Source organism: Rhea pennata, chromosome 1, assembly GCF_028389875.1.
Source record: "Rhea pennata isolate bPtePen1 chromosome 1, bPtePen1.pri, whole genome shotgun sequence".
NCBI classification, from domain to species: Eukaryota; Metazoa; Chordata; class Aves; order Rheiformes; family Rheidae; genus Rhea; species Rhea pennata.
In genome coordinates, this window is record NC_084663.1 from 36,863,893 (window position 1) to 36,878,621 (window position 14,729).

At 38.4% G+C, this 14,729-nt stretch overlaps 1 protein-coding gene across 2 annotated transcripts; it reads left to right on the forward strand.

Moving 5' to 3' along the window:
• Positions 1-62: 62 nt before the first annotated feature.
• On the forward strand, positions 63-11,726 carry RXYLT1 (ribitol xylosyltransferase 1). 2 transcript variants are annotated; one of them, XM_062567592.1, is made up of 6 exons: positions 63-211; positions 797-967; positions 1,925-2,027; positions 6,933-7,247; positions 9,521-9,691; positions 10,750-11,726. In XM_062567592.1, exons 1-6 carry the CDS (start codon positions 82-84, stop codon positions 11,165-11,167), a joined length of 1,308 nt encoding a protein of 435 aa, XP_062423576.1. In that variant the 5' UTR covers positions 63-81; the 3' UTR covers positions 11,168-11,726. The 2 variants fall into 2 exon arrangements, with proteins under 2 accessions (XP_062423576.1, XP_062423577.1); XM_062567593.1 differs by lacking the exon at positions 797-967.
• The last annotated feature ends 3,003 nt before the right edge of the window (positions 11,727-14,729 follow it).

Below are 14,729 nucleotides of genomic sequence, written 5' to 3' on the forward strand. Positions count from 1 at the left end.
AGCGCGGCGCGGCGAAAGGGCGCCCGGGCCGCGGCGCTCCGCAGGCCCCGCCCGCCGCCCGCCCCGCGCCGGGCGGGAGGGATGCGAGGCGCTCGCCGGCGCCTCTGCTCCGCCTTGCTCGTCGCTTACGGCCTCTTCTCGCTCTACGCGGCCTACAGCGTCTTCCTGCGGCCCGGCCGCGCGGCGCGCCGGCCCCGCCGCGGCCCGCCAGGTGAGAGCGGCGGCCGGCTGCGCGCGGCGGCGGCCCCGGCGCCCCGCGCTCGGCCCGCGGGGCGGCCCCGCGCGGGCCCAGCGGCGCCCTCCCGCCGAGGGCCGCGGCGGCAGCCCCAGGGCGGGGCCGAGGCCTTGGGCGCCCGTGGTGGCGGCCTCCCCCCGTCCGCCGCGAGGCCCCGCTGGCGACGGCCATTTCCTCGGTGGCTTGTGCGGGCCCGCAGGCCGCCGCGGTGATGGCGGCCGGCGCCGCGCTGCTTCCCCGCGCTCTTTAGTCCCGTTAGATAGCGAAACTCTTCCCAGAGCGTGTTTCACGGCGTGACTAACGTCGTGTGCCCCATGCCGGGCGGGCAGAGGCGCCTGAGGGCGGCCCAGAGGAGTAAGGCAGCAGCGGCCCGGGAAGGGCAGGCCCCGGTTCTGCGCCTAGAGCCGCCGGCTGAGCGGCGCGGGCGCTTCCCGCCTCCCCGCGGCGGAAAATTCCTGTCGAGGGTTGCCTGGTGCGTTTGGCATGAGTAGAGCCGTCGGTGGCACTGCTCGGCTAGGAGCGGCTTTGTAAACGGGGGGTCTTCGTGTTTCGGAAATACAGAGCATGTTGCTCCGGGCGGCGAAGAGTGGAACCCGTGGGAGGCCGACGAGAGGAACGAGCAGGCCGCCTCGCAGCAGAGATACGAGGCGCATCTTAAAGCGATCAAAAGTGTGAGGTCTCACCTAGAACAAACCAGTCTTAGAGTGCAGATTTGGGGCAAAGCAGCAGTGGGTAAGCACATGTAGTTAATATGTCAGGCGCTTAACCTTTCTGATATGTTACTGTTCTCAGTTTCTTTAAATTTCTGTAATTCGTATATGATTAAGTAATGTGGGTATATGCAAATAAAAAACATTGAGAAAGTGGTAACTGTTCTCAAAATTATGTTGACACTAACATAGCAGCAGTTAGGCTCTGGTTCTTAATATCAGTTCTTTTAAAGACCGTTTTTTACATTTGTCAAAATGGCACAAATGGCAGGCAAGCGCTGTTACTTGTTAAATTGAATGTAGTTCATAGTAGGACAAACACAGGTGCAAAGAATATCTTTTCTCTGTCGCATTTACGCTTTGTGAAATGAAGCATTGTATGGTGGGGAATACAACACTGTGTGTACTGTAATACAGCTACCACGGATAAACTGTGGCTCAAGCTCCTCTTGGCCTCTTTGACAACTGCTGAAGAGATTTCATTGTTCTTATGTCATTTTTTTTGAAAGTGTAAAATGTCAGCTTCAGTTGAACTTTTATGTGGCATTGTAGAACACATTGGTGTATTATATGCTGCCGCATTCTCTCATAAAAATTTGATGTATTTCACAAAAGCTTTCAAAGAATTACATTTGTCCATAAAATGATGATTAATATTTGTTTATTTTTAAGTGTTATGTGTACTAAAAAGAGATGCTAACAGAAATGATAGTGTGGTATGCCTTCATACTGACTATCTTGATTGCCAAAGAATCCTTTTAAATGTCTTGATGTGTGTAAATACTGTCTTAACTAATTCCAAATTAAATGGAGTTTGGTGAGAAAGCCCATATTATGTAGGGAGCTCTGATATTTCTTTAGTGAATTCTTATGTTATTATATGCATTTTTGTCTCCTAGAAAAAGTATTTTACAGGAACTGTAAAGTAGGCAAAATGTATACGTTCAAGTTCTCCATCGTATCTTCATCATTTATATAGGTCTATACCTTTGGCAACATATTTTTGAAGGGCTTCTTGAGCCAGCTGATGTCACTGCACAGTGGAGAGAAGGAAGTCAAAAGGCAGGAAAAACGCGTTTCAGGTACAAGCTGCATGATATTGGCTTAATTTGCGTTAACTTTAATCTATATGTTGGAAACTTAAAAGAATATGAGAAGATACACAGGTTCATTGTTTTGTCCATTTCCTCAAAATGGCAATTATTTTAATACCATCATTTGCATATATGTTAAATTTTTAGTGTTTTGATACCTGAGGAGCTTTTTATTGGTTTTAACTTCAACTTGGATGCTAGCTCCTATGGAAATGTTTAGTTTACATCAGTTACTAACATAGCAGATGTTAAAATTTGACAGGCTGGTAAGAATTTGTTCTACTCTCTAGTCAAATTAGGAGTAATTTTGTAGTTTTTTGTGAGGAAGAATTACTGTATGAGTTTGGCTGCTTACTGATAAGAAAACTATTTTCTGAAATACTGACCTCTATTGTCCGACAGAGTCGCAGAATTTTGGGGGTTGAAAGGGACCTCTGGAGATCATCTGGTCCAATCCCCCTGCTCAAAGAGGGTCAGCTAGAGCAGCTTACTCAGTACAGTCAAGTTTTGGATATTCCTAGAGATGAAGACTCAACAGCCTCTTTGGGCAACCTGTTCTAGTGTCCAGCCACCCTCACAGTGAAGAAGTGTTTCCCTTTTTTAAGATGGAATTGCCTGTATTGCAGTTTGTGCCCATCATCCCTTGTCCTGCCACAGGGCAGTGCTGAGAAGAATCTCACTCCATCTTCTTCACATGCTTCATCTTTCTCTTCTGTCTCGCTGGAGGATATAGAGCAGGGAGAGTCAACCTTCATACCATTAAGTAATGACATTCCCGAATTGCTGTACCTTTGAGAGTCACACTTTTTTACATTCTCTGCTGCCTTCCCCCAGTCTCAGTCCCTGATAGCCCCAGTTGTTCAGCAGTTTTCTTCTGTCGCATTCTCCTGTTGCCTTTATGCAAATTACAACCATCTACAGTCATTTCAGATCACCAAGTGAAAACATACCAGTCCGCTAACAAAGTAAACTAACAAAGATTTCATAATCTGATAAAGGAATTCCTAAAGAACATAATCTTCCAGAGTCCTCCAGACTCTCAAGGCAGCCTACATCCTACTTCTTCCTGACCTGTGTAATTTTCTTGAATCAGCATCCCACATTTAGACTCAGCACTATGCAAGCACAGAAGACCATACCTACTTTCCAGCAATGACTGCGTTTTATATGTTTGCTGCGCTTGTTGTCTATGTAACTCCGTGGTCCTTAACACAGATATAGTAGTTTACTTGATCTGTGATCCAGAGGCCTGCTGAGGTAGTGCACTGGGTCACCAACAGAAGCATAGAGCAATTGAGCATGTGCAAGCCCTTGCCCTCTAAAAACCTTACAAAAAGTCATGAACCATGAGTTGTACCTAATACCATGAACAGAAGACACAGTAAGTGTACAGCTGAGAAGCAATTTCATCTGCTTTTGTGATGCCTAGGGCATGTTAACCATACACGCAAGGTAGAGCTGCTCACAAGCCTTGCACATAGTGACAGGTACTTTGCTGAATGTTCTCACTATCTTCCTGTTGAAGCTGTACCACCAAGTCATAAATAGTGAGAGCTTTCACGTGGCCGATGGGAAAAGGGTTGCGGAGTTTTGTGTAACAGTTAAGGCATTCATCTGAAAAGGGGAAACCTTTGTTCTCATCTCTTTTCCCAGGGCGAACAGAACAGGTATCAATGTAAGAATCACTCTGCCAGTTCAGACCAGTGGTCAGTCTAGCAAAGACTTCAGGCTTACAGTCATGGTGGGAGATGCTGTTTAGGGAGATGAGGTGAACCTGGCCACTGTCTGCAGTCTTTCCTCCTCATCTTCTTCCAGTTTAGGGGTTAGGGATGCTAGGAATTACATTCCTACTTATTCCCATTAGTGTGTTTTTATAGGCCTGTTACCCATAAATTTGTCCCAGTTCTTTTCTGAATCTGCTGTTACTGTCTTCCGTAACAGTCTTTGGCAGCAAACTGCAGATATTCACTATCTGCTGTATCAAAGTGGACCTTACCACTTTTAAACCAATATCCAACTAGTTTCTCTCCTGCTAGAGTTGTACCTATTTTTAGTAATGCAGGATTTGGTGAATTTACCCTCTCCACCCAGTCTTCTCCGAAGTGGAAGAGTCTCTGCCTGTAAATTCTTTCCTCCTAAAACTGCTTCTCTGTTCCCTCAGTCAATTTAGTTGCCCTATTCTGTGTATATCCTCATTCCTTTTTCTCCTTCTTGAGATGTGGAGGTCAGTTAATACACAGTAATCAAGAAGAGAGCTTGCTTGTTGTCTTCAGTGGTCTTCCAGATAACACTAGTTGGATTTTCAGCTATTGCTGCACAGTGAGTGAGTGATTTCAAACAACTGTTAACTTCTCTATTTGATAGAATACTTCGTGTATTTTACATTGTTTCTTGCTACAGAGAATGAGTTGGGTGTGCGAATCTTCTCTGCTATGTCTTTGTCATATGTTGAATGTCTTTTTTTTTAATACCTTTGTCGTCCAGTGGTCCTGCCAAATCTGTAACTGTCTTCCTGGTTTTGATATATTTACAGAACCTTTACCTATCAACTTAAGCATCCTTTTACAAGACAACTTTCAAATTGCTTTTTAGACTCCTTAATTTTCTGTTTACATTTGATCTGCCATGTTTTGTGAGCTTTCCTGTCCTCCTTATTTGGACAAGCTTTTCATTTTTTAAAAAAATGTTGACCTTTTCCCTTTGACAGCCTCCTTGACTTTTCTCTTGGATTGCATTGTTTTCTTTCGGACTTGTGGCACACAATTTACTTGGACTTCTTATACAGTGTTTTTCAACAGCTTACAAGCTGCTTGCAAGCTTCTTGTTGTTTAGACAGACTGTTAAGGGTTTTCTTCTTCATTTTTACGTAGTTCCTTTATTTGATATTGAATATCTCTGTGCTGGATTTATTTGGTATGCACTCTCCTGCTACAGTATTAAGCTTAATCATATTATGATTGGTGTTACAGGGTGGCTGACCTTTGAACTAGGCCCTGGATATTACTGAAGACCCAGTCCAGAATAGCATCTTTTCATATCAGTACAAAGAATAGGAAGGAAAAGCAAGGAATTTCTAGGAAACAGTAATTCATTCAGTACAAAATGTAATTTCTATACCTCATCCTGATGAGGCATTAATCCAGTCTGTATGTGAGTAGTGGTAGTACTACTGCCTGTCTTAATTTTGCAGCTTCTCTGATCTCCTTCACATTTCCTGATCACTATTTTTTTTATGATCAGGAGTTAATAGTACAACTTTAATACTGTGCTTTATTACTGGAGTATGGGATTTCCATAGTAGTGCTTTTTTTTCCCCAGTGTAGTTTTATGCTATTAAACTTCATGTTTTTCATCATATGAACCAATGCTTCCCCTTCTGTATATCCTGTTATTTCTGTGAAGCTGAAGGCCTTGCACTATTGGGTCCATTGACTGAAACCCTTTCCCCTCAGGTTTCTTTTTACAGGGTGATGGTTGGATAGAATACATATCGTATTGACTGCTTTAGGCATTCTGGTGCTCCGAGTGTTATCGCCTAAGAATCCCAGTGATGAGAGTGTGCTACTGAGGCAGTTGCAGTCCTTGTGCCTTATCGAGTATTTTTGCCCTGTATTTTAAAGCTAGGATTTAAGCCTTGACCTGACTTATATTTAAGTTATTAAAAGTCTTGGGTCCAAATCACTCATGACCCTTGTCTCCGGAATACACTCATGAGCCAGGAGCATGTCAGCTTAGCTCAGGTTCAGAACACACTTGCTTAAGGCTACTCTGTTTCAGATATCCTCACTAGAATAGTTTTTGCTGCTTTTTCTGTGAATTTTTTTTCCTCATCAGGCATGTTTATCCTTGAATTGAAATTAGCTGTCAACCTAAGCACTTCAGAGGTTAATTTAGAATAAGCATGCTTTTTAAGTTTAACTGGTAGTTGAAAGCCTGTAGTAATGCAGAAGACCTAAAAAGAAAAATAAACTCCACTTCATGGATTCCTGAAAAAAGGTTTGCAATTTTTTCCCTCACCGCTCTTTTTTCCCAAGCTGTGTAATCACTACCACTTCGAGTTCAGTCGGTAGTCGTAACACAGCAGTTAGCTGAAGCAGGAACCGGCAAAAATTCATTACTTTGTGACAGTGCATTAATGGCAATTAGGATTTTGTTGTATGACTGAAATTCCTCTGTAGAATAGTGTGTGCAAGACCTAGAAATGCAGTTTTATACTGAAAATGTTTGTGCTGCTTAGCTTTTATCAAAGCCTGGAGTTAAATCCAGGTTATACAAGCAACACGAGTTTACCTTTAGATGAATACCTCTATGTTAACAGATTCTACACTAGAATCAGATTACACCGTCTCTTTGTTGGTCTAACCCTGACTTACCCATAATTACACAAAAGATTTGTAATACACCAGACCATCCAAACAACTGTTTCACATAAGAGTTTTTCTTAATATACTGTTACAGATTTTGGGGGAGGGTTGTCTCTCTTTTTCTTATACTGTATTTGTCAGTTATTTCTGGAATGAATAAAAAAGTTTGTCATTTCGTGCGTAACAAAGCACATCCTTTTTTTTTTCAGTTGATTGATTTATCCACGTGTCAATATTTGAATATGGTATTAGTTCTGATTTGTTGAAAAAATACCCTATTTCCATTTAAGTCTAAATCTCCTTATTTTGCAGAATAAAGCGAAAGGCAAGCTTTATTTCTGCGTTATAGCTAGACATTAACAACAGGAATTGTTACATAGTTGCATGGTTACATTACAGTATATTGCATTGACTTTATATAAGAAAAAGTCCCTAGAGTACAGACTGTGTAGTATAGATTTTTAGAGGATTAGATAATGTCAATAATTCGTCTTAAAGATATTTGGTCTTTAAATTTTGCTTTTCACAGCTTCATCACTGGTCCATCTGTAGTTCCTGGGTACTTCACAGTAGAAGCTGATAATGTTGTGCTAGTTCTGAATGGAAGAGAAAAAGCAAAAATCTCCTATGCCACTCAGTGGTTGCATTATGCACAAACATTAATTCAAACTCGCAAGATACAGCATGTTGCTGTTGTGCTACTTGGAAATGAGCAGTGCAACAATGAATGGATTCAACCGTACCTGAAAAGAAATGGAGGATTTGTAAATCTACTGTTCGTAACATACGACTATACGTTGGTAAATGAAGAAGATATTTTCCAGTGGCCTTTAGGAGTAGCTACGTAAGTGCTATAGACACAAATTATAGTGAAGACTTATTTGTTATGCATGGGGAATGGAAAATACCTCTGAATGTTACTGCACTGTCCAAAATGATTATACTCACTAAATTTTGGAACATGATTCTATTTGATTTTCTAAATCAAGTGTTAGAATCTATAGAAATTACATTTTGAAATTAAAATAATAAACAAGAATGCCAGGATTTAGCGAGCCCTATAAAAAGCGAACCTTTGTCTAGTTTTGCTTTTGTTTCTTTATTTTTTCCTTCAGTAGATCTGTTCTTGAAATCTATTATCACTGCTAGTGTAATATGGGGATTTAAGATTTTTATATAATCAGGTTTCAACTAATGCTTGTTTAAGACAGGAAAGGGTTAGTACTGGTAATATGTTTGGGGTTTTTTCCTTTCTTCTGTGTCTCAAAAAGAAATTGCTTCTGCCTCCTTTCTGTAATTGGTATACTCTAGTGTTGCAGTAAGATGCAATTCTCCAGTAGCCCAAGCTGGTTTAACTGCTTCCTCACAAAAGCTTTTTGCTATACTTAGTGCTCAGGCTAGTTATGTGGTGTAGAAACAAGTTTAGTTCAGTTAGATGTGTCTTTTCCCAAGGTATCCCCTTTAACAGAGTTATTCAAGTTACAATGTTTTAGCTACTCATAATGGTAATCAGAGATGAAAAGAATGCATGATTATTTTTATATATACCTTGTGTTGAATTTGAATTTTCTGTCTTGTATGGAGGTTGTTTGAAACCTGTCTGGAGCTTTATGGTTTGGTTGGTTACCACATCCTGATGTTACTACATTTTTTTTTTTTTAATTCAGTTTGATCTATGCAGGTTGCAAAAAGATGTTTAGGCCAGATCATTCATTCAGCAGCACTTTGTCCTAAATTGGTGCTACCATTTCCAATGCTTTTCCCACAATAAGTTAAATATTTTTATCTGCTTTATAAAAGAGAAAATGTTGCGGATTTTGACAGATTTTTATACATAGATTAAATTTGCTCTGTGTCATTAAAATATTGTAAATTTGGATTCTTGAAAGTGTCTGAGAGTTAATGGAATTAGAGTTTCTAAGCAAAAAATACTTGATTTTTGAGGCACCAAGATTAAGATGACAATTGGCTAACAAAGCAACAACAGTTACAGTAGTAGAATGGAGAAAGATAAATCAGGTGTCAGAATGGGGCTTTTTGAATGTTTATGTAAAAGCAGAATAAGCCGTGAGAATGGGCAAGGTTTTCCAAACGAAGAGAGAAAAGAAAGATGTAGTATGCTGCAAAAACATTTGGTATGAAGAAAAGTAATTCTCTGAGAATAGTGAATTAATATTTCCAGTTCTCCTTCTTGTTTGAAAGGACTGTTCATCTAAATTTGGAGAGATGAAGAAAGTGAATATGTCTTCGGGACCATTAAAGTTGATTAAGAAGTCAGTGAGAGATAAAAGGAAATAGAGATCAGCTTTGAAACCAGTAAAGAATGAAACCAGGATACAACTTTCTTAAAAAAAAGAAAAAAGAAAAAAGAAAAAAAAAACTCACTGCAATAATGTAAAGAGAAACAGCAGGGAAATAGTACAGTGATCTATTAAAAATAATGAAACTAGAAGCAGTGTCTATCTTAATTTGAGAGTGTGAAGGAAAAAAGGGAAGACTATTTACCATTCACCTGCTTCAGAAAAAATACTAAATAAATTTTATATAATTAAAAAGTTTGTACCAGCTCCTCAGCTGAAGCAGTATTTCACTAGCTGTCATGTTGAATAAAATTGGTGATTTAAGAGTAGCCAAAAGATTAGATTGGTGTAGTCCACAAAGATCAAAGTGAAATATTCCTTTGAGAAGGTACCAGTGGTATTTTCAGTTGATAGGCATATTCAGCAATTCAGGTAGCTGAGACATTGACTCCATAATAACCATTAACCTGCCCATTTCAGTCAAAAACAGTATTTGCATTGAGAAAAGCTGCTTTTGAAAAAACATGCATTTCTTAAGGACATTTTATAACATATATACATAATTTTTTTGATGCTAAGATGAGACGTAATCTTCTAGAATGTCTGAAAAGAGCAGAGGCCACAAATAAATAAAGATCAACATTTAGGTCAGGATGTTTACTGGTTTGCTAATGGGTCTGTCTGTAGTTACAGATTTGGAATGCTAAAATAGATATTTTTAACTTTAAAACCTACTACAGTAAACATGAAAAGATGCAAAATGTTTTTTCTCTGACCTAAAGCATATCATTATCTAATGTGTGTGTTCTCGTTACAGCTACAGAAATTTTCCAGTTGTAGAATCCAGCTGGTCAATGCTACATGATCCAAGATCGTATCTGTGTAATTTTTTAGGAACAGTTTATAAAAATTCTTCTAGGGAAACCCTGTTGGAAATTCTGAAACGGGATGGGCTTGATAAACTTTGCTGGATTGCAGCCAGAGAACAGTAAGAGCTTTGATCTACTTCATGAAAATACTCTGAATTTCCTTCCTCATTCATTATTACTAACCTTTCTTCAATCTTAAATAGTTCAAATAAAGATAACCAGTCATAAATGAAACAAAGAGAACAAGTCTTTTTGTGTAGGTCTTGAGTAACAGCCTTGATGTTGCAATATCTTACATAAAGCATAATGGAAAAAATCCTATATGTATTTACTATATATAAAGACAGTCATTTTGTTTTTAGACACATTTGATTGTGGTGGGAGGAAACATACTTGTCTTGCACATTATGCATGTTCATGACCTACCAGAAAAAAAGACGATTGTGTTTTGTTGAATTAGTTCTATAAAAAAGAACAGATTTAATCTTTTGTTTCAAGTAAGTAGACAGATCTTTTGACTGATAGAAGTAGGGTTCTGATTGTATTTATTTATTTTCCCAAGCAACACTTGTAAAATATTTGGTAATAGGCACAGTTGTGCTTAAGAAGACCGTGGCTGTGCTGACAAAGAATCTCAGACTTTATCTGTGGCATAAACTGTTTTACAAAAGTTCCAAAGCATTCTAGGCAGACTGGTAAGGTTGACAGATTGCTTTACATCATGATTTTTGAAGAGTAAACCTTTACGGATTTAAAATATTCGGGGCAAAAGGATTTCCTTTAAAAATCCATCAAATGTCTCCCAGCATGTCTGTTGCTGAACTCTACTTTGAAGTAAGGTGATACATGCTTCATGTGAATAATATAAAAGTCTTTAAAATGAAGTTTCAATTTGTCTCTTATACTTCTAAGTACTAATTTTTTTTAAAGCACCATATCTAAACAATGTTATCATCTCTTATTAATAGTGATTTTCTGTAAATATTTTTAGAAGACTATTCAATAATATTTAGGTTTAAAAATAAAAGCCTATTGCTGTGTGTGTGTATGTAAAATGTTTGCATCCACATGTTCATAAATTTCATAAATAATTGAAATTATAGCATGTCTCTCCCTTTCATTGTAATACATTCATGCCTGTCAAAAATGTTAATTTTCAACTCCTTTATTTTCCTAGATGGCAGCCTCAAGAAACAAAGGAAAGTTTCAGAAGCTATCAAGATGCTTTACTGCAGAGTGATCTGACATTGTGCCCAGTGGGAATAAATACAGAATGCTATAGAATATATGAAGCTTGTTCATACGGATCTCTGCCGGTTGTAGAAGATGTAATGACACCAGGTGACTGTGGAAATTCATCAATGTATCACAGTGCTCCATTGCAATTACTGAAGACCATGGGGGCTCCATTTATCTTTATTAAAAACTGGAATGAGCTTCCTGCTGTTCTAGAGAAAGAAAAGAAAAAGAGCTTACAAGAAAAGATTCAGAGGAGAAGAAAACTGATAGAATGGTATCAAAACTTTAAAGCACGGATGAGACAGAAATTCATTAATACTTTGGAAAATTCATTTTTATCCAGTCATAAAGGATAAATTGCCCCTTTTGGAAATCTAAAATAGATTGAAAGCATAATTTCCATTAACCTTACAGTGAAGTTTTTATACAAAAAAAGAAATCTCACAAAGCATTCCTTTTGATATCATCAGAGTTGCACTAGTTTGACCCTCCATCCTTAACTATTTTCAGAGGGGATATTGACTTGGAAGGGTAGTAGTCTGGAGGGATGACAACAGTAATTTTATTGCTGATTTTACAATTTCCATGTTGTCTTCTTGACTTACTAAAAAAAAAATCTGTTAGAATATTTTTGAGCGTGTGAACTTCTTAAACCCAACGTGAGATCAACATTTGCATTTGAAACAGAAGAGTGAAAGATGAATGGTACAGAGGAATGTATTATGAAGACATAAAAAAACTATGGTTATTGCAAATTTACCAGGTATAGCACAGTCTTTAAGATATATCCTGGTAAGTGTTTGTTTTGAAAATGTGAACTGTTTATTTGATTGACATGCTTCATTTCTAAGAAAATAGCCATAAAGCTAATTAAGCACTCTATGTGGAATAAAGATACATATTTAAAGGTAAAAACGGAGAATTCTTTCTTAAACGCATTTAAAAGCAGTATGTTTTTCCTTTAATATCAGTTATTGAAATATCTTCCTTTCATTTCTGTTTAATTTTAAGACGTATCTTTCTGAAGTTATTTTGAGGAAGCATTCATTGCCTGCAGTTACAGCTGTTTTGAACAGTAGGTCTTAAACCTGCATGTAGCTTAACTCATTCTCAAAATCTGCTGGAACAATCACCTCCAAAGGATGGTAGAAGTGTAGTATTACATGTTCTGATACTACATGTACAACAATGTCAACATTTTTTTTTAAACATGGCTAAAGGAATCTATTATTCTTGTACATCAGAAATTTGTTGTTATCTTTTCAGTGAGTTAGGCCAAGTTGCTTGACTTCATACAGAACTTTGGCATCCTGAAAGTGTTAGAGCAGCTTGTGTTCTCTGTCTTTGAATATCTATATGCCATATGGGTTCAGTCTCATATGTCATATGTCATTGCAACTCTACTGCTAAATAATATTCATTATTGTAACGATGCCATTATTTTTGGAATATCATACAGGAAGATTTATTTGATGTTTTTCAGTTTTCTTGCATCACATCCTGTGTAAAAAATTCCACAAGTAGATTTTAGTTTGCTAAGAACAGATGGTATTCACAGTGGCTGCTTTGGATCTGGAATAAGGTGTGCTTCAGAACACCTAGATTAAGGAGTTTGTGTTCCTTATACAGTCAGGAGAGAAATGGATGCTCTCAGAAGACAGAAATATAATGATCTGAATCATGTATCTATCACGAATTTCCTATGACTATCATCCATCTATTGTGCCTGAAGCATGCCTACGTCGTGCAATTGCAATACAATGCAGACATGCTGCAGTCAGCTGAGACCTGAAGAAGCAGAGCTGTCAGAGTTCTGCATTGAGTTGATGAGCACTGCTTAGAGGTGGAGCTTGTTAGATCAAATTTACAGTAATGTTGAGGATCTCTGATAGCACCTACACAGTAGTAGACAGCATTTAGAGGGTTAGGGGAGACTTGGGAATCTCCGCACTAGTATCCTGTGAATGTAGACATCACTATGCTTTCCTTTTACTAGAATCTTTTTTTTTCTACATGAGCTACAAAACTGCAGAGCAATGACCTAGAGGAGCATTTTTCCCCTGTAGTCTGCAGACTTTTAGGCATTCCTGAAGGACCTAAAGGTACTACAAAAGAGATAAGACAGGTAAGTCTTTATCAGTCAGATTAAAATCTTTAAGAAGTACAGACCCTTTTATAAGAATTTAAAGAGATGCAAATCAAAACATTTGAAAAGCAGTAAAGTTTGTTACTCAGTCACCAAAGGAGGAAACAGGATGGTACTCATGTTTATTTCTGAGTAAACACATACGAGTTTATTTCTAAACTCTTAGGTGGCAATTACATCTTAAGAGAGACAAGACATGCAAAAGCGTTGTAGCAGAATTTCACCTTGTAGTGGCTTGCCTGCTTAGAGTTCAAAGAAGTAATTTACATTACATACATATATATATATATATATATATATACACACACACACACATATATGTATACACTCGTATATATAACATTCCCCCTCCTTTGTAGCCCTGGGATCTTCTGCCCATTGTTGCATTTTGGGATATTGCCCTGGCTGGTCATCTGCAAAAATTTGATGGGTCAGGGATACTAGCTTTTCTGCTGGCTTCTAGCTGTTTCTGTTTGTCACATAAAATACTACCCATACAGCAGTTACATTTTGTTGAAGTATTGATGAGTGATTTGGAAATGGAAAGCCCATGCAATTCTGATTGTCATTTTAAGGACCACGAAAACGCACTCTGAAGTGAGGTCATCAATGTAGAAGAATTTCTAAAGCAAGAGTGGAGATTTGAAGTAAGAAGGGGAGAAAGTAGTTGAGGTAGCCCAGGCATAAGATTTGTCATGCTACAAATTCAGGAGGTAAGTCAAATGTATGTTAGAACTGGAGGAGGAGAGTGCTCATAGGAAACGAACCAGAAATAACTCAGTACTGTATGAGGGGCTCTACCAACAGATGACAAGACTGAGGAAAGGAGGCTAATGAAGGACTCGCATCAGAGGTAAGGTCTGATCTCTGATACAAGAAACTGAAAAGAAGGGAAGTAGTCGAGTCACTGGACAAAAAGATAGCTAACACCTATGTGGGAGCTATAGGTGGGAGTAGATAATAACTTTGCTGACAGTGAGTAAATAAAGAATCGATTCAGTTGTTTAATAGAGGAAAATGCACAGTCTGTTTTTGCAATTAGCCCTCTGGTTAGAGGTAGTGAAACAAGCAAGATTTTGCAGAACATAAAACATGGATTGAAGCCTTTGGTAACCACACACCATCTCTGCAAAGAGGGAATTCTTAGCAGAAGTGAACCTTCCTTGAATTGAAAGACTACCAGTTGTAACAGCAGATGTTACACAGATTGATAATTATGCAGTATTTTGCATCATACTTGTATGATGAACATATGGCACTACCAGTTTCATTATCAGTGGTATTGCCTGCTATGAAGACTTTTCATAAATCAAACTGGATTACATGTATGAAAAAACTGAGATCTAGCTTCTCACAATGTAGCTTATTTTAGTTGCTCTGAAATCATTTTGAATCCATTAAGAATGGCTATGAATAGAGTGAGCTGTTTAAAAATTCAACTTCTAAAGAGCAGAGTATCCAAAGAAATGTTACCAGCCTTTGCAATAGTTGATAATCCCCTAGATAAGGAAGTAGCTTGCAAAAGATCGAGATGCTGACCATTCTTTGTTGGTATAGGATATTACAATAGCAGATGTTTTTAAGTATTTTTAAATATTGTCTTTCAATGTCTAAAAACGTTAAGAGCGATGCAGTTAGAAGTTCTGTAGAAGCCTTTGTCATGATAGTCATTAAGTATGCATTAGGATCCCTGTGTGCCAGTATCAGCAGGTTCTTGGCTACTGTCCTCATCAAAATGCTTGAGAAACAGAAATAAAGCACTGTTACTTCTT